This window comes from Chaetodon auriga, chromosome 11 (assembly GCF_051107435.1).
Source record: "Chaetodon auriga isolate fChaAug3 chromosome 11, fChaAug3.hap1, whole genome shotgun sequence".
NCBI lineage: Eukaryota > Metazoa > Chordata > Actinopteri > Chaetodontiformes > Chaetodontidae > Chaetodon > Chaetodon auriga.
Genome location: NC_135084.1, coordinates 8,345,759 through 8,364,243, shown reverse-complemented (window position 1 = coordinate 8,364,243; position 18,485 = coordinate 8,345,759). Strand labels below are relative to the sequence as shown.

Genomic DNA, 18,485 nt, shown 5'->3' with positions numbered 1-18,485 from the left:
AGCTGCTTTAGCAATGAAAATCGTGTTGCCCGAGTTGGCGTCAATGGGAGCAGACCACGGGTTGACAGAAGCAAAAAATGTATGTAGTAACAATAATACCACCAGTTTGCGTCATTGCTCGTTTAAACAATTTCCATGCTGTCAGCCCCTAAAAGCCGAATACTGGAAAGTCACCTCATATCAGTTATACAACAACGATTAAGTCTCCCTCAGTGGAAAACCACTCTCTCCAGAGGGTTATAGCAGTGACATTGTGATGTGTCTAACGCCCCATGAAGGCAGCATCACACCCTAATTTTTCCCAACATCCGGGACCTTTGAAGCTAACCAGTGTGTGTGGAATCTGGGTAAGGAGGGCAGTGGAGAGCGGTGGAAAGGCGGACTGATGACAGCTGTCAGTGTGGACAAAAACACCACCAGTCTCTGAAGAGAAGCCGGATGGATCTTTCCTGAACCTGCTGGAGAAAGGGAACAACACCTTGGCAGTGTCGCGGGTTAATAAAGGTGTCGTGAAGGTAATGTTATATTTTTGGGGTGGGAAATACTGACGGGAGGATCAATGCCAGTTTGCCCTGTCTGCCTCTCATGAGAGTCGAGGTTAGCCCCACTGGCTATCCAAGCTAACTACCCAGCTGAACTGATCAGCTAACTAGACTTGGCTCCCGGAGATTGTCGTCCGTGCTGGGGGTCATTGCCGTGGAATGGACATGTCTGGATAGTTCTCGTTTTTTGAAAAGCGCTAATCTCAGCGGAGTGAGAACCTAAAAGAATAACTTTTTAATGAGAATTTCGGGAGGACGAAATGCTAGTTAGCACTCTCACTTAGCTTACCAGTGAGCTGGCTAACCTCAGTCAACGTTAACGTAAGTATAATTAGCTAGCTAACGCTAACAAGGCAGTATACTGGCGTAACTTTAGCTTTAACCTAGCTAAGGTACTTGCTATCCATTCTTTCGCAATGTGCACGATAACAGTCATCGGGACAGTAATGTTGGCTTTGTTAGTGAGTGGAAAATTGTCCGAGTAAACGCAAACATTTCATTACGTTAACTGAAGTTTGATGGTTAAAGTAAGCCAGTGGTAACTTATCCAGCCAGTTGATCAAGGATTGTCCGGATTCATTGAGATGGTCAGACTGGTCATTTTGAATTTTGGATCCACGGGGTCCTAACGTCTTAAAGGAGTGCTCATGCTTCGCTTGAGTCTTCTGACTCAGCCGGGTCCGAAACTAGGCGTTTTCCCCACTCTACCAGCCAGCGAGAGGGCTCTTTTGTCTGTGTGATCTGTTAACTTTGATTGTCTGGATGTATATCAAACACGCGTCATCTGAATACTGCAGCAGCTGTTAATGCAACCCTTATCAAACATGGATTCAGATCAGTTTAAACCATAGAATATTATTAATCAATATTATTATTCCCTCTATAGACCCCATTAGCTGGTGTTTATGGGGATGTTATGCTGATTTGCGAGGTTGCAGTGGTCATGCATGTCTCAGGAATGTGGTTCATGTCAGCCACACGTGTTTATCTAAAGCCATTGTAGGTGCCATACATGAGTGACTGTTTGTTGCAAGAATGGAAGTAAGAGATGGGGAGTGCATGAGTTGTTAGTAAGAGCGCGTAATACCTTACGCAGTGAAATGTAGTTGAAACTGGACACAACTCTTATGCATAATGTCAGACTATTCTAACACTTGGCTTTGTTTACAATCTGTTCAACTTATCTCTTGTCTCTTTTTCTCTAGTCATTTACATACAGTTCTGTGTATTCTCTGGCCTGACACACCATCGGTGGAGCTTCAGTTGCAAGAGGCAACATGGGGACACAAGGCTCTGGTAGAAAGCGTGCCCCTCTGAAGGATCGCTTCTCAGCAGAGGATGAGGCCTTGAGTAGCATCGCCCGAGAGGTAAGTTCATGCTCCTTCACACACGTCTGTCCATTTTTTGAGCAAGCCCAGATGGATCAAGGCTATATTGTTCCCACATTGCTCCATTCATGCATTGTTGAATCAATGCTAATATGATTTTATCCAGTTCAAACTTTCGTGTTTATCCTCAACCAGATAATGGGCACTTCATGCATCAGTAGAGGATTGATTTGTCAGTCACAGATGTTAATTTGGGCAACAGCACCATCTTGTTTTAAAATAAAGGGAACATGAGTAGACAGCTGAAACCATTATCAGCACTAATATGATTGGCTGACTCTGCACTATGGCTGAATGAAATGTTACGCTGAAATATTTATTAAAGTGACTTTACAAATGGAGAAAGCAAAGGTAATTGTGATGATAATTAAGTAAACTGAAAACTCTGTTATTTGATCGGATTTGGTTTATGGATTTCAACAGCTGCAGATAGATTTTTTGTAAATTGGGCATAGATTCAGATTTTAATGCAGAGTGCAACCTTCCTGATGATATGTCAGGAGTCAAACTTTCTGCTTGGTTACAGAATTCACTGTTCAACAACCAGGTGTTTAGTCAACTTGAGATGGAAACATGTATCTATCACACAATAAATAATGTTCATTTGAGACATGGTGGTCAAAGTTGTGTCAGCAAATGGGCTTCTGAAGCACATACTTACAAATTAAGCAGCCGAACCCGAATATCCACATGTGTTTCAGCCTAAGCTAGTGGAGACAGCTGGTTTGGACCACAGGGAGATTGACTTGACGTGCAGTGTTTTCGTTTGGGGGGAAAAACACGGGCCGAGGAGAGAGGCTGCCTTGCCTGTAACGACATGCCCTGGGATTATTCCATTTTGTTCCACAGCAGGGCTGTCATTCCTGTGCCTCTTTTCAGAATGGGGAGGTTAACAGCATGAAATCCAAAGATAATTTTACAGAGTGTAGGTTTGGTAGGCATGGGTGAAATAGCCACATTGGCTAAAGATTTATCTGTGAAGACTTCAGGTCAAGTCAAGTCATTTCCTGCTTTTACAGGTAGAAATGTAATACTGAACAAGTCAGCTTTTTTCCTTGGCCCATTTTAAGAATGCTTCATCTGTGCTGTTTAAAAGCTGTTCAGTGCCTCATTCATGGGCACTAAGCACAAGACTCCATTTGCTCTCTTTATAGTCATGCAGGCTGATCATAGAAACATGAGTCATCTGACCCTCCCAGTCAGGTCCTAAATCTGAATCTCTTTGTGGAGCAAAACAGAGATTAGATCAACTGTGCAGGGAGTTCAAGGGGTCAGTGTCTGACTTGTTGCACATCACTGCCTCTCAAACAAATCTTCAAAACACTGCAGCTTCTGCCTCATGTTGTCTGCACCCGATTAAGAAAAGTTACAGCCTGCCTGCCTGTGCTTGGCACGGATCACTGCCGAGAATGACTGTGAATTTGAGCCTGCACCGTCACCAGCCCAGTTCTGAGGCCTCTTACATTACCAGGCAGTCAGTTCTTTTTGAATACCAGCAGCTTGCTTACAAATTTGACAGTAGCCAAGTGTTAGAATTAGATGATCATCTCATACCCGTTGTCCCTCAGATTAGGATCTAAGGGAGCTAATGGAACTTGAACAAGGCAATCATTGACTTTCCTCAGTATGCAGAGGGTGTGTGTTTTGTGTTGAAGCTATAGTTCATAGTCCATGTGATTTTATTTGTGATCTCAGTCATTATTACAATACAGCGTTGCACTCTCTCTTTCTGTCTATGGTTAGGTGACCGATAAGGCTATAGAGAACAAAGCACATATTACAGTACCTATCAACGACAAATGGTCAGTTTGATCCCCATATAATGCAACACGTGTATTTTATGACACAGCTAAAATTTCATGTTTATGTCTTATTTGAAGGAAGCAATCAACATGTAATTTCAGTATTGCGAAAGAGAGCCAAAGGTTGTCCATTTACATAACATAGACAAGTTCAGTGCACCTATAGTGCAGACTTATTTACAGGCCTGATCTGAAGTCTGATTGTATCGAAACAAATCTGCCAATTATTAGGAGCTGTTTTTAGTTTTTACATAGCTAGTATGCAGTCATGGCTTTTTGATGATGATATGGACAAGAAGTTTTGAGTTGATTTGGCAATAAGATGAGTGTTTGTTCTTTAAACTGTATTTACACATGTAGTTTTTATTGAGGATGTTTGAAGTATTCCATTTACATATCAGCACCTTCCACTTCCAATATATCCATTGTAAATTCATCTCTTACAAATGTTGGAATATTGTGTTGATTTTTTTCATTATTGATTAATCTGCTACTGTTTAGATTTTTGAGCAGTTAAGTCAGAAAATAACTAAATACATTTATAATAAATAAAATGTGTTTTTAAAATATCATTTACAGTGATCTACAGTGATAAGAACTACCCTAAATGTGGTATTAGCTGGTAAATCATAATTTCAGCGTGTCTACAGTTCAGCGTTGAAGAGCTCCAGGTGATCTCATGGTGGATTGCTTGACGTTTACTGCCTAGAGTGCTGGAGGTGTGTTTGATGGTGAACTTCTGCTGCTCAGGTTACCCCCCTAGCCCCATGATATGGCTGTCAGAGAGCTGGGGCCGGATGGGCCAGGCTATAGATAGGACAGAGACAGAGAGCTCAGCTGTGCTGCTGTGCAGAGCAGGTCACACTGTCAGACAGCTCAACAGGTGCAGAGCACAGGGCCAGCCGTCTCTCTTTGCTCTCTCTCCTCATACATTGGCAACTTTACTTCCTTTTTCACCTTGTACATAGCGTGTTTCAGTGTATGGCCAACACTTAGACTCCACAATCACACAGCCGTAGGAAATGGTTACAAAAATGTCCCACATGGCCTGTAACCATAAGCGTCCTTGGGTTTTGGTTTAGTTTTCATGCTGTTTTGGAAAAACTGTCTTCACACATGAAAAGAGAAATCATGTGACAGTATTCCTTTGCTCATAATTATGATAATTCAATGTAAGATTTGTGTATCAGCTACTAAAAATGCACATTTTTATGTCATGGTCATAAATATATATCATGCATCACCCTAACTTTGCTCAGACTGCATCATTCTGGTTCATAGATTTGACTCATTGCCTGTCTTGGCAAGTTAATCGAAGATATCTTATCACTGTAAAACAAGATGGTTGTTATGCTCCTGTTTGAAACTGCGGTATGTCCAAGTGAATTCAGGTCACTTCCTCCTACGATTGAGCTCTTACCCTAACCTCGCTCACATGTGTCTTTTTCTGTTCTTAAAACATATTTAACTATGTGAAATGATTTCCTTTTACATAGCACTAGATGTACAGGTAAAGCAAAGTAAAACAAACCTGGATTTTGGTATTTTTTCAGCATTGCTGTAAAACTGTGTTTGTTCACTCCAGGCTGTTACTGAAACAGGAATAGTCTATACCCACAGGCCGACTATTCTGGCAATGCAGATAAGAAATTGCTGGAATGCTGACAGTGTTTGTCTGCAGTGAGATACTGTACACACCACGCACTGCATTAATGTACTGTCTTTTAGTTGGAGATAAAGGGCCCGGCTCCACGAGCACATGTGCCTTTCTTTGTTGGTGGAATGTTTAGTTTCAGAGCATGTAGGGAATGTAATTGGTATCATGGACGTAATGGAAAGATAGTCCACATAGTCACCTGTGTGACTCCTCAGGGCTGTGTACTGGCTCGCCTAAATTAGCTCCTTCTGCTGAAGTACTCTGTAAAATTAGCTCCTATTCATATTGTGACTCAGTTGGGGGCAAATTGTGTGATGACTCTCCTCACTTTCCCCCCGGAGGAGAGTTTATTGGGCTCAGTTTAGCTTTGACTTAGACTTGTTTGTGCTTCACAAGGTTCAGCTAGTTAGATATTGTGAAATCACCTCCATGTTTACAGACTGAGCACAGCCACACTGTTGTGACTCACTTTGCTTTCTGTTGATACTGTCCTCCTCTGTTAGTTTGTTTGTGCACTGTTGGTATGTCCCCTATGAGGTCTTTCAGTCACCCCTCCTGAAAGTGATGGTTAGCGCATGGTGTTGGTGGTGAGGCATTGCAAACACTGACCCTGGACAGGACTGCAGAGCTGTGACTCACAGATGAAACTGGTCAGCTACGGCACACCATCCATCTCATAGCCAGACAAATGGTGGATTTGTTAGACTGATCATTAAAGACTAAGACATGTGCTGAGTGGAGCATTTTACAGTTGAAAGATAAACTAGTCCGTGCATAAACTATGTGACTGAATCACTATTTCTGATATGCCTCAAATCTGTCTTTGGCATTTCTGTACTGCACTTTCTTGTTTATTTATTGGCTGGAATATACAGTGATACCTGTTCAACTGCTCAACTATTGGCCTACCTGATTGATTTATTGGTTGGCTTCCATTCGTTATTTGGTGACCTGCATTATTCCTAAGTCTCTAAAACTGTGTGGCCTGTTGTTCTGAATGTTCAGTTGCTTAGAAATTCACTTAAAAGGCAGTATTGACTTAACAAGTTAATACATTGTCAGCAGAAAACGTACTATAGTCTTGACACATTATTCAGATGCTGTGCATAACTTTCCTCTAAACTTCAGTGTACATCTTCGAAAACAAAGAACTTCTGCATATTTTTCTTTTCCTTTTTGTTGTGTTGTTTGATTTAGTATATCAAAAAAATACAGCACTGTAATTTATTGTCGAATCTATGCAGTGCTGCCATAAAGTCAACCTCATCATCCAAAGGTTCATTAATCAGGTTCCAGCTGGTGAAAGAAGCTGGGCTCTCATAGGCCTCGACAACAACAGCTGAAATCAAGTCACGTGTGCAGTTTCCACTGTCTCTATTCTCTTACAGGAAATGGGTGAATTATCCAAATAAGCTATTTGCTGTTCTGTGTTTTTTTTTTTTTTTCCCTCTATCTGACCAGGGACAACAGATGCAGCTCGCTACATCTGGTGCAATTACTTTTCATTGTTTGCTGTCCCGCATACTATAAAATAATTAATAATCAATTCTTGGTGCTTATTCCTTGCTCTTGATGGGCGTGTCCTCAGAGAAGGGCACCTTTTACAAGTTTTCTGTTCATGGCTAACAAGTGTGTTCATGTTGTGTCTCACAGGCGGAGGCAAGGCTGGCAGCAAAGAGGGCCGCTCGGGCAGAGGCCAGGGACATTCGAATGAGGGAACTTGAACGGCAACAGAAAGAGGTATATAACACAAGAAGGACTGACTGGCAAAGATACACTGTGACCATTATTCAACCCATTAAATGAGCTAGAGCAATGCCCCATAACTGCTGCTCTCAACACAGATCAGCTAGAGATTGGATTGGACATGGAAATAGGCCTTTTTTTTTTTTTGCTTTACATGAACTCAGGCCTATTACTACAGTAACTCACTCAGTGTTTGTAAGCTGCTCATCTGCGTCCATAGTCACCAGAGCAGAGGAGCTGTTTGGCTTTATGCCTTGAAGGATTAATCTGACAGTTCATACACAAAACTGTACCCACAGAAAGAAAAATGAAAGTGCTGCATGTCCACAGATGAAACCAAAAGTTCTATTCCTGAAGTAAATGTCACCCAGTTTTTACGTTTCAGCAGTTTTAGTGAAGTATGATTGTATGTTTTTCCTGGCACTTCCTCCCCCTGTCCAGCTCTCTTACCACTCATCCAGCAGTAGCAACAGAAAATGGGGTCAAATCCACCAGTGGATGGTAGGCGCGCGTAGAGAGTGCAGCAGCCTCTCACTCCACTAACAGCCTGTTGTGTGGGATTGAGCCTCGGTCAACCCTGACCATTTAGCTACACTTGACTCACAGACTACACTGTACCTCACTGTGGAAATATGCCTCAGCGGTGTATTTGCTTTGGAGACACCGTAATCTGTGACTGTGTGTATTTGTAGAGCGAGCATTGGCCTTTGACTTTATTTAGAGTGGGTGAGTCTGCATGCAAGAAGGTGGTTTGGACATCTAGCTCTACTACTCCAACCTCCAACCACTTCAGAAATGATGGATGCTTTTGGATGTTAATGACCAACGTTTGCATGGGGTTAATCTGTATGATTGCGTGTTGGTGTGTCGACACAGGAAAGAGAAGCACAGATGTTTATCGTGTGCCGCTGTACCGCCTTTTTAAAAGAACAGATGAGACAAAAATGTGCAATATATTATCTGTTCTTGTGTATCATTAATCTTGCTGTTGGCTTTAAGAGGATAACATTTGCAAATGTTTATGACATCCATTTGGTTGTAAACACGATGACAGAAGTTGTTTTGCATGGTTTGGGCTTTGCATAGCAACTGTTGAGTATTGCAGTGACCTTACTCATCCCTGCGATTGAGCCTTTCTACTTTCAATCTATAATCTTAATGAACTTCTCCTCCCTTACTCCAGGCTGATACAGAAAAAGCCAGAGCCTCTAGTAGTAGTAGATCCAGCAGCCGTCATCGCCGGGTCTGTATCTCCCCCACACACTTCCTCTTTGTCTGTCTGTATTTCCTTTCTTCTTTCTCCTTTAATCCTGCAGTTAATCTCTCATCACCCATGTTCCTCTCTGTCTGCTTTTCTGCTGTGACACCATGTTTCCACATCAACAGGGGCTGGATGATGATGTCATGTCAGTTCGCAGCTACAGGGTGCGTACATGATACATCCCTGCCAGTTTTATGAAGACTGCGTTCTCATAGAGGCGCACCGATGTGTGAAAGTCATTGTTCCTTTGAGGAAAGCACTTGTTATGTTAATACATTTGGGTGAAGCACTTCTATTTGGTCGTGTTCATTTGGGTCACAGCATAAAGTTCGTGTCCAAGAGAGGATTTCTCCTAATGTTTGCTTTTGTGTGTTCTTTTTTTATTTGAAGTCAACCTCGTCGGGAATACGTGATTTGGGAAGTCGATCCAGTTCCCGTAGAAAAGATGCCTTGGTGCGTTGTGTGTGCACGTGTGTGAGAGCATAATACTGATGATTGAGTACCTGGATTCTCAGCATGTAACCAGAGTTCAGGCAAACTTTATTGTGCAAAGCAGAACTAACTTAGATTCCCAGTGTGCTCAGCGGCAACTGTTTTCCGAATTCAAATTTTCTTGGTGTATCCACTTTGCCTCAGTCTGTCTTATCTGTGTTCTTCTCCACTTATACCCTTTTCATATCAGAGGTTTGCATATGTCAGCTTGTGTTGTACCTGGAAGAAGACAGCGTTGAGGCGACTGTTGGAGACAGTGTTTTGCTGTGTGATTTTGATGCGCTTTTTTGTGCCTTGACATGATCATCAACAACAGTGTGGACCCACATAGTATTTTCTTAATTTTATAACATCGCATGACCATTATAATGGGCAGATTGCCACTGACCTTCCTTTACTGTGGCCTTGACTAAGTGTAGAAAATAAATAGTTTGCTTGATGAGTTGCTGTGTTGGATTTTTTAATCTGTTGAACAACTAAATTAGTGTTGGTGTGACACATGAAATGTGAGCTGCCAGTGCAGACCTAACAGCTTCTTCTTCCGGTTGTAATTTTTCTGACTTCTGTCTTCAGTCTGATGGCCTCACCTCTAGCTCCACCCTCAAGAGTTCCCGCTCCACTGTATGTACCTATGTGACGAGCATTTGTTTATCAGTGCCTCTACGCTTTTTGCCTTTTGTCTCATTTTAGCTTCTTCTTCTTTTCTTTTTTTTTTCTTTTCTTTGTTTTTTACTTTTTACACTTTATTCGGGGCTGGACAGAGTTCTGTGTACAATGACCTGCATGGCCATAAAAGGGCTTCATCCAGCTCCTCGAAGAAGGACCTGCTGGTCAGTGTACTCCTTCAGTGTTGATGTCTTTGCTGCAGCCTCAAGCATGGAGGCAATGTAGACTAATCCGAGTGGCTTGCGGTGGTAATTTACTGTTGATCGACTTTATCCTGATAAGATTGACTGTTCATTGCCTTGTGAGGCGTCACATAGATGTTGGCCAAGCTATGTTGAACGTATCAGTCTGACGCTTGAGGATTAAAATTCTTACGTTGTTGTTTATTTGAGACCATATTATGTCACTACCCTTCCAGACTGGACTGTACCATGATAAAAGGAACTACACCAGCCTAACGAAGACCAAAGCACTGCCACCTCCCTCCACTTCCACCTATCAGCCTCGGGTCGGTCCTCCTGTCAGTGCTGTAAAACTTTCATTTATTCTAGTTAAAGGATACCCAGTGAAACCAGAGCCAGATGAAGCAGTATATTACTATCTGCATGGTCTAGTTTATTTGATATTTAGACACCCTACAAACCTTAGATAACTGCAATAAAATACATTGTTTATATCATAATAGTATGAAAGCAAAGAGAGCATCGTGGTTTTGTAGCTCGTGTAGCTGATGGTCTCCAGTATGTCACAGAAATCCAAAGCTCAGCTCTTAGATTTGAGATCTCTCTCTGCTCTGAAACAGTTCTTGTGATCATTTGAATTCATGTAAATTGCTGACTGACAAAGGTGGAGCTCCACCAGTATTAAAGCAGTCGACAGGGCCAGGGTGTCACCTGACCTCACTTCCCACAACACTTTTGGCCCTACATGTCGCTGGGTCAGCAAAACATTCATCCTGTTTCTACTTGCTGCAGCTCCTTAGATTCACTCCACCTCACATTCCCGCTACAGCTTTCCCCTGTCCTTTAAAGTGACATTTCCCTGCCCCCCTCCTCTCTGACAGGCCACCACTTCCTCATCCTCCACCATTGGCACAGGGCTGTCTCGCAGCTACAGCACGGTCAGTTTCTGTCCACTGAGTGACCAGCATCTCTCTGCATGCCTCTAGTTTCCTACAGGAGAACTTCCCCCTCTGTTGTGGCCACATATGTTTGATAGGATGCCCGGGGTACCAGGACTGCTTATATTTAGCTCCCGGACACTCTTGAACTCTTGGCTGTGGCCAGACATTTGTGCTTCAGTTAGATAAGGAAGGAGTTTGCATTAAGCCAGGGCTTTTGCTGAAGATCACTGAAACAAGTGGCCTACTTGATGTTGGAAATACAGTGTTTGTGTTTATTGCATGAGAGAGAGAAAGTCATTCTGCTCAACCCACTTGGCTATCGTGTTAAAGACCTATGCCCTCTCCTGTGTGTTGCTGAGTCCTGCATTGTCTCCCACGTGTCCCCTCAGGCCTCTATTTATGACGACACCGGTCTTTACGGCTCGGGGTACAGTTCAAAAGCTGTAAGTCCTCTGAATGTTTGTCAAACAGCGTTTGAGCAGTGTCACCACCACAGCAGCTAACTGTTGTGCTTGTGGCCTGACATTTTTCTTCATCTTGATCCCCTGTCCTGTCCTCCTCCCCCTCCATCCGCAGCCCTCTGAATACAGCTGGTACTCCTCTGGAGCCAGCTCCACCCGCAGCAGCCCTGTGGTGAGCACCTTAGAACCACCGCCACCCTGCACGATATCAGCTAACGCCACACAGATACCCACAGCTAACAAGCTTCTTCTCACTCCCGCTCAGCACCAGGCCTCCCTCCAAACTGACTACGGCTTGCTTTAGGGAACAACATTCGATTGACCTTAAAGTGTGTGATTTAAGACTTTCTTCTGTAGTGCTCTGTGGGCTAAGGTGTTGTTGCAAGATTGTCTTATCTGACTTAGCTCCAGTTGGTGCCTTTGACAAAATTGTCATAATTGCATGAATTGGCATTTCTTTCATGGTTACAGACTTCGGAGTAATCCAATAATCTGTTTAATACGGAGAGTGTTTGGTGTTTGAACAGTGCGTGTGTGCACGCGTGCTTCGACATGCAGCCATCCTACATTGTTTTAGCTCCTAACCATGTGCGTGTGTGTTTACATGTATGTGTGTGTATTCCTCTCAGTCTTCCTCAGATGATGACACTGTCAGCAGCGTGTCCCAGGAACGCGTCAGCAGGGGCCGCAGGGACAGTGTGGTGAGCTGTAGGGACTGCGCTACACGAAATCTAGACTGATGCGCTTCTGTCGCAGTTGATACGAGATAATGTAGTAATCGAAGCTTTTTCAACAGTTTCTTTTATTTTACTGTAATGCATCGTGCATTTTAAGTACTTTGAAGAGTGATCTGTGGCTGTATATGTCATTGTTTTCCTTTAGTCCTTTTCCTCTCTGATGATGTTTACTCTTTGGCCCTCTGTTATTCTTTACTTCTCTGCCTCTGTTTCTGCCCTCTTCCCCCTGTGTGTGGTGTAAGCAGTCATCTGACTTCTCGGACATTAGTGAGTCGGCTGCTGATTATTTCAGCCGCTCCAACCGAAGAGGCAGCATTGTGTCTGACCTCGATGATTTGAGCATTCCAGATTTGGACGCTGTAAGTGGCTAAGATAAGTTCACGACGGTTTGCTGGGGAGTGCAGTGCAACACTAGTGATGGATGAATTATTTTAGAAGTGGTGCATGATTAAAAATAACATTTGGTTTTTGAAATTTATGCCAGAGTCTGTTATTGACAACCTTATGAATGAGTTGAGTGATGTATGGGTAGCTGAAGTGGATGTGGCTGCAGTGCTGCAGCAGCATGGACTTAGAAAGGTATCCTCTTTAATGGAGTTGTGTGATTCACTGTGTTTCATTTGCTTGTCAGCACTTAATGGTCTGTGAACATGCAGCACTTAAAGACTTACAGACTCATACTAACTTAAAGGCTAACTCCCTGTTTTTACAGACAGGGAAACGGCTCCAAGCATGACCACACAGGATGGTGCTCCCAGAATAGTCTGTGCCTCTGTGTCTTTTTAATATTTCTGCTCTTTCTTTCAGCTGGATGAAAAATGTGACAAGCAGTATTCAGATTATAGTCGGGTGAGTGCGCCTCAATTTTACATTTTACTTTACTATTTTCATTCAAAATCTTCACCAGGCACCACATTTTCGTCAAGGAGTTGTGATGCCTTAGTTTCATAACTCAGCAGCTACATATAGGGCTCACCGAAGCAGATTTCCTCAAGAATGTAAGTACACACCAGACCTATGTGGACGTCACAGTAACACTAGACAGATTTGTGTTTTGTGGTCTGGCGAAGCTATTTCTTCTGTTCACTGCAACTTTTACTCTCTACCACACAGTGAATAGGAAAATGGAAAGATTAATGCACAATAACGCATGACCGTGCAGTAGTCTGTGAGTAAAACCTCACACTGAGCCATAAATTGAGTTGAATGACGTATTAGGGAGCGACCATATAACCACAACACAACAGCAAACAAACTCTCTGGCTTTTATCCACACAGCCTGTGGAGTGAGAACGTTTCATGACAGTACCCCCCTCACGGTATCACGTGGTGTTGAATAACGGAGTTGTGTCGCATTGTGCTGAGCTGTTTCTCTGTTTTTCTCATTGGAGTTCTGTGTCACTTTGTGTGTTCCTAGCCATCCTCCCGCTGTGCCACCCCAGGCCTTTCAGCAGCCACTCTGGCGTCGCTGGGTGGCACCTCGTCACGACGAGGCAGTGCAGACACGGGTAGCGTCTATGACCCCGACACCAGCCTGAGTGAACTTAGGGTAAGGTGTACAACACAAACAGTGTCACCCTTCTAAACATATGACTGAATAGAGTGATGCTAGCATATGAATTAAGTTGTTCTTGTTTTAGCTCCAGATGTCACGTTATCATAGAGCTTAAAAGTTTAAGTTCTTTATCTGAGCAATGTATGTGTATATCTTTTCCCTCTGCATATGAACCTCCCACAGCATTTCCTCCGTTGTGCCCTCCCTGCTGTTCTATTTGTCTGCTTTAACCATTTTTCTTTATGTATGCACGGGGAGGACTGGATGTGACATGTGTCCTTTGAAGCTGTTCCTTATCTGTGTGGGCTGGTCATGTGTATGCCAGCTGGACTGTCTTTGAGATGGCAGCGTGGGTGCTTTATCTCTCCCTGGTACTCCCTACCCTCTCTGATGCCCCAGTTCACCCCAACCATTCCTTCCATCTGCTCTACAGGATATCTATGAACTAAAGGACCAGATTCAGGATGTAGAAGGGCGGTACATGCAAGGGCTTAAAGAGCTGAAGGTAGAGGGGCTTGAGCTCACAGCATGCCTTCTCTTGTTCTCTGGGAGCAGTATGGCGTCACTAATTCCCCACCCCCTGCCTCCCCACTCGCACCCCTCTGTACCCCCACCACTCATAGCTCCTAACACCTCAGCCGTGTCTTTGCGTGCTCCCAGTGTGAATTGCATAATGATCCTCCTGTTTGCATGATCTCCCCTTCACTTCCTGTTTTGATCCAACTCGCTGGTTGTGGCCTGAAATGAAGACACTCCCACAATTCAGCTGGGTTCAGAGCTGTAAGAAGAAGAGTTATAATGCTCCACCTGCTGACAGATAACGGTCATGCTTTCAATTTTGAGGCTCTTCTTCCAGCCAGGCTTTCATTGCCACAGTGTTGGATGGCCTACTGGCTGACTGACCTGTGCAGTCACCTTCAGCAGCTTCCTGTTCTCTTTGAAGGACACTCCATTTTATAATGATAAGAGTAGTTTACTAACAAACCTGACTCTTGGCTTGTTCTTGGTAGAGTTTGGTGCAGCTGATGCACTTTACTTAGGTTTCTTTTCATCATCTTGTTTCCTGGTTCACTTGTACTTCTCTCTTTCAGATCCCCTTTTCATATCCTTGCCTTGTTTCACTCCTGAAAGTGATTCAATGCGTTCTAATTATGGTGTGATCAGTGTCACCACTTGCTCATTGCATATTAGTAGAATAAAATAAAAAACACAAAAGGTGACACAGGATTATGCCTTTTTTAAGTCTTGCATTTAGAAATAGGAAAATATGTGTGTAGTGTGTTTGGCCAGTGTGTGTTAAGTGTGTTACGAACACCAACTCTTTTCATACCTGGTGCATGTAGGTGAGCTGTGCTTTAAACCACCTTTCTCACTTCATGAACGTGCTCCCACCCCTATCAGGAGTCACTTGCAGAGGTGGAGGAGAAGTATAAGAAAGCCATGGTATCGAACGCACAGCTGGACAACGACAAAGCCAACCTCATCTATCAAGTGGACACACTAAAGGACGTCATAGAGGAGATGGAGGAACAGATGGCGGAGATGAAGAGGGAGCTGGAAGAAAAGTCAAAGGTGAAATATCTGTCTCTCAAAAAAAGCTCTGAAGCATATGATCATGTCAAATCACCTGTCGTAAGTCAGTTTCATGTCGGTTAAGTTGCAGAATCTTTATATGGAAGCGTTGTGTCTAAAATGTTCTGTCTGTGGTCTTTCAGGAACTAGAAAGACAAAAGCACACATGTACAGTCCTGCAGCATAAACAAGAAGAACTGAAAGAGGGAATCCGCCAGAGAGATGAGCTTATAGAGGTACGGCTGCCCTTGCATTAGAAAAACAAGTTGTTCTGCCAGCCTGACCACATCACATCGCTATCCTGTTAACACCTTGGAAGGTGTCCGTGGCTCTGTGCAGGCTGCCGCAGAGGCACTGTTCTGCAGGAACTAGATAAGGATTGATTGGCAGTGGCTTGCCTCTAGGTCCTCTCCCAGTCTGTCGCTCATGGTCCTATCCAACTTGAACTCTATCTTTCATTCCTTTCTCAACATTATATCTTCAAATTAGTGTTTTCTCACCCTGTTTCATGTGTTTCTACCTCTCATTTTTGTGTCTGTGTGTATGTATGTGCATTTTCACTTCTTTTGCCTTTGTTCTATTCAATGTTTTCTATTGTGTTCTTATCCTGTACTGTGTCGTCTTGGTACTGCTCAACACCTCTCCAGGAGAGCCAGCGAATGCAGACTAAGTTAGATGCCATCACCAGAGAGGTGTTTGACCTGCAGGAAACGATAAACTGGAAGGACAAAAAGATCGGGGTAGGAGGTCCCACATGGGTGCTCTGACAGTACGTGAGAGGCAATAGGTGGTCAGACGTCTTTGTCCACTCACCTGTTTTGCCTCTCGTGCTGTCTTTGCATGATGGAGACCCTTAGGCATTAGCACGTACCCGGACCCATCCACATTCACAAGTTTGGATTTTTGCATGTCCAAATGACAGCGTTTATTCGGTTTGGATCCCATAACCTCGGCTAACCATGCAAGTGCTCTGGCACTGTGTTAAAGCCTGCAGTGGACAGCCTGTGACAAAAGAGCATTTTTGTTTTGGATTATCATGTAAGCTTAAAAAGAAACTTCTATATTCTAGCATGACATGCATGGTTCCACCTGTGGATCAATTCATGAGCTAGGCCATGAAGTCAGACATCATACTTGTGTGTAGTCAAAAATATCGACCTCCTCACAGACTCTGTATCATCAGTCCCTGTGCTGTTCCATGTCTTAACTTCTCCTAACAACGTCCTCTGTGAGCATGCAGCCTGGTCCTCATCTGTGTGTACTGTGTGTTTCTGTGTCCTTGTTGGCTTGATGGGCGCACAGTGCATGTTTGTGTGTGGAGGATGTCTTGCTGTAGCATGTGGTGTTGCATGTCTGTCCAGAGTCTATCCAACGTCTCCTCTGCCTCTTCTCCTCTCTCTTGTCTTCTCTCATGTGTGTGGCCAGGCCCTAGAGAGGCAGAAAGAGTACTTTGATTGCATTAGGAATGAGAGAGATGAGCTCAGAGATGAGCTTGCTGACATCAAGGGGAAGGCCAAAGCTGGAGAGGTAGGTCTTCCTAAAGTTCCAGAAGAAAAACCAGGATTAGAGGAGTGAGTTGCTGGTCCTAAACTACTTTTTATGTTTTTCCTTTTGGTTGGAACTAAGCCTGTTAATTCTGTCCGTTTTCTTTTCTAGTCAGTGGTTTGTGCACTTGCGGGTTTTACATAACTCATTTTGTACATGTTAATCTGTACTTCACCATGATTACAGTGTGCTGTATCAAAATACCGGTGGATGTGTTGTTTATAGAGAGTATAGATGTCATGACACTGGACATAGATGTCACCATGGTAACTTCCTCCTGTGGCAAACACACAACAGTCATCTGCTGTTGCGCATTTACAAGAGATGTTGTGCAAATAACAGTCACAGAGAATATACGTTTTTATAGACTGCAGAAGGCTCCATATATCCATACATTTCAACATCGGCAGACCACTGACTGCTCAGTATGTTGTACAGATCATTGTCAGAGACCTCATCAGTGCACACCCTCTGCACTCGGTAAGCCAGTCCTCAGTGATGCGTGTTCTTTCACCACAGAAACACGGGCTGGTCATCATTCCAGACGGCACACCAAATGGAGATGTCAGCCACGAGTCTCAGTCCTCAGGGATCACTGTGGTCTCCCAGGAGGCCGCCCAGGTGCTGGAGTCTGCAGGGGAAGGCCCGCTGGGTGAGTCAGACAGACTTGGTACAGCGCAGACCATTTACTCCCTTCATAAGAATTCATTTTGATTGAGGACTAATGAACTGTTTACATGGATGCTCAATAAACCAACACTTGCAAATAGAAAAGCAACTCAGTGATCCTGTGTTCTCCATTCCATTTGTCCAAGCTGGAGCTTCTGCAGAAAATATATCCCTCCCGCAACTGTAACACACAAAGTTCTTCTTCCTGTTAAGCTAAATTGCATGAGTTTAATGTGTTTTCCTTGTGTTTTGTAGATGTCAGGCTACGGAAGTTGGCAGAGGAGAAAGATGAGCTGTTGGCTCAGATCAGGAAGCTGAAGAATCAGCTGGAGGAGGAGAGACAGAAACACTCAAAGATGGACAGCACGTACACGGACGGAGAGAGGATGGAGAACGGTACAGACCTGCACTTTATTGAGATGCAGAGTAAGTTGGCCTTCTAATTTTGTACCAGCACACACATGAAATGATCGTCACAACATTTTGTGTAATTTCAAACTCATTGGTTTCTCTTTTGTTCTGTAGGAGATGCCAACAGACAGATTAGCGAATACAAATTCAAGCTTTCTAAGGCAGAACAGGAAATGGGTACAATGGAACAAAATGTAAGTTCGATACAAATGTCCTGTCAAACCAAGTAATAGTTCACATTAGATTATAATAATATTCTCTTCTGTGTCCCTTTTCCAGATTAACAGACTTGAAGGGCAAGTGTCCAGGTACAAGACATCAGCAGACAACGCAGAGAAAGTAGAAGACGAGCTTAAAGCAGAGAAACGGAAACTTCAAAGAGAGGTAAAGAAACAGACTTTCATTTGAAGGTGTGAGACATCAGCAGGCTGAGTGTAACGTCTTTCCTCTGTCCCCCCCACAGCTGCGCACAGCTCTAGATAAGATAGAGGAGATGGAGATGACCAATAACCACCTAGTAAAGCGCCTTGAGAAGATGAAGGCCAACAGAAACGCCCTTCTGTCGCAGCAGTGAGGCAAGGCAGCGTCACCACGGAAGCCCTTAAACTCGCACCTCAGACCTCTGACTGCCATCTGGAGCACATTTCCATTTTTAGCTGTAACACTTCAAGATTTGTAGCTAACCAAAAACACTTAAAAACCTTGTAGCGCAGGCGAAACGCTCAACCGCTCGTCTCTTTTCAAAACCCGAAGCGTTGGCTTTGTCTGGCAAGCTGCCTGTGTTTTTGGAGGAATGACTCAGAAACTTCACTAATAAAACTCTAAAGTTGCTGGGAGATACATCTGAGGAAACTTCTC

The 18,485-nt window shown here is 43.6% G+C and overlaps 2 protein-coding genes across 14 annotated transcripts; both read left to right on the top strand.

Annotated features, from left to right (window-relative positions):
- The first annotated feature begins 328 nt into the window (after nt 1–328).
- LOC143327842 (leucine-rich repeat flightless-interacting protein 2-like) lies at nt 329–18,225 on the top strand. 12 transcript variants are annotated; one of them, XM_076742389.1, is made up of 15 exons: nt 329–515; nt 1,748–1,909; nt 7,043–7,129; nt 12,683–12,724; nt 13,293–13,424; nt 13,864–13,935; nt 14,832–15,002; nt 15,146–15,238; nt 15,650–15,742; nt 16,428–16,529; nt 17,067–17,199; nt 17,472–17,642; nt 17,742–17,821; nt 17,907–18,011; nt 18,091–18,225. In XM_076742389.1, the coding sequence occupies exons 2-15, from the start codon at nt 1,820–1,822 to the stop codon at nt 18,199–18,201; spliced, it is 1,482 nt and encodes a 493-aa protein (XP_076598504.1). In that variant the 5' UTR covers nt 329–515; nt 1,748–1,819; the 3' UTR covers nt 18,202–18,225. The 12 variants fall into 12 exon arrangements, with proteins under 12 accessions (XP_076598504.1, XP_076598507.1, XP_076598508.1 ...); XM_076742392.1 differs by lacking the exon at nt 13,864–13,935; XM_076742393.1 differs by lacking the exon at nt 15,650–15,742.
- LOC143327844 (leucine-rich repeat flightless-interacting protein 2-like) lies at nt 7,152–11,442 on the top strand. 2 transcript variants are annotated; one of them, XM_076742401.1, is made up of 10 exons: nt 7,152–7,636; nt 8,319–8,378; nt 8,522–8,560; nt 8,787–8,849; nt 9,462–9,509; nt 9,650–9,718; nt 9,973–10,062; nt 10,618–10,674; nt 11,067–11,120; nt 11,254–11,442. In XM_076742401.1, the coding sequence occupies exons 1-10, from the start codon at nt 7,496–7,498 to the stop codon at nt 11,440–11,442; spliced, it is 810 nt and encodes a 269-aa protein (XP_076598516.1). In that variant the 5' UTR covers nt 7,152–7,495. The 2 variants fall into 2 exon arrangements, with proteins under 2 accessions (XP_076598516.1, XP_076598517.1); XM_076742402.1 differs by lacking the exon at nt 7,152–7,636 and having other exon boundaries at nt 7,685–8,560; nt 9,973–10,074.
- Nucleotides 18,226–18,485: the final 260 nt, after the last annotated feature.

Excerpts from the sequence above, each read along its gene's own strand:
- LOC143327842 (XM_076742388.1), top strand. The coding sequence starts at position 11,747 with ATGTGTGTGTATTCCTCTCAGTCTTCCTCAGATGATGACACTGTCAGC. Across the intron at positions 11,840-12,120 it reads GGGGCCGCAGGGACAGTGTG|TCATCTGACTTCTCGGACAT; the intron begins GTGAGCTGTAGG and ends TGGTGTAAGCAG. Across the intron at positions 15,743-16,427 it reads GGAAGGACAAAAAGATCGGG|GCCCTAGAGAGGCAGAAAGA; the intron begins GTAGGAGGTCCC and ends GTGTGTGGCCAG.
- LOC143327844 (XM_076742401.1), top strand. The coding sequence starts at position 7,496 with ATGTCACCCAGTTTTTACGTTTCAGCAGTTTTAGTGAAGTATGATTGT. Across the intron at positions 8,850-9,461 it reads CCCGTAGAAAAGATGCCTTG|TCTGATGGCCTCACCTCTAG; the intron begins GTGCGTTGTGTG and ends TTCTGTCTTCAG. Across the intron at positions 9,719-9,972 it reads CCTCGAAGAAGGACCTGCTG|ACTGGACTGTACCATGATAA; the intron begins GTCAGTGTACTC and ends CTACCCTTCCAG.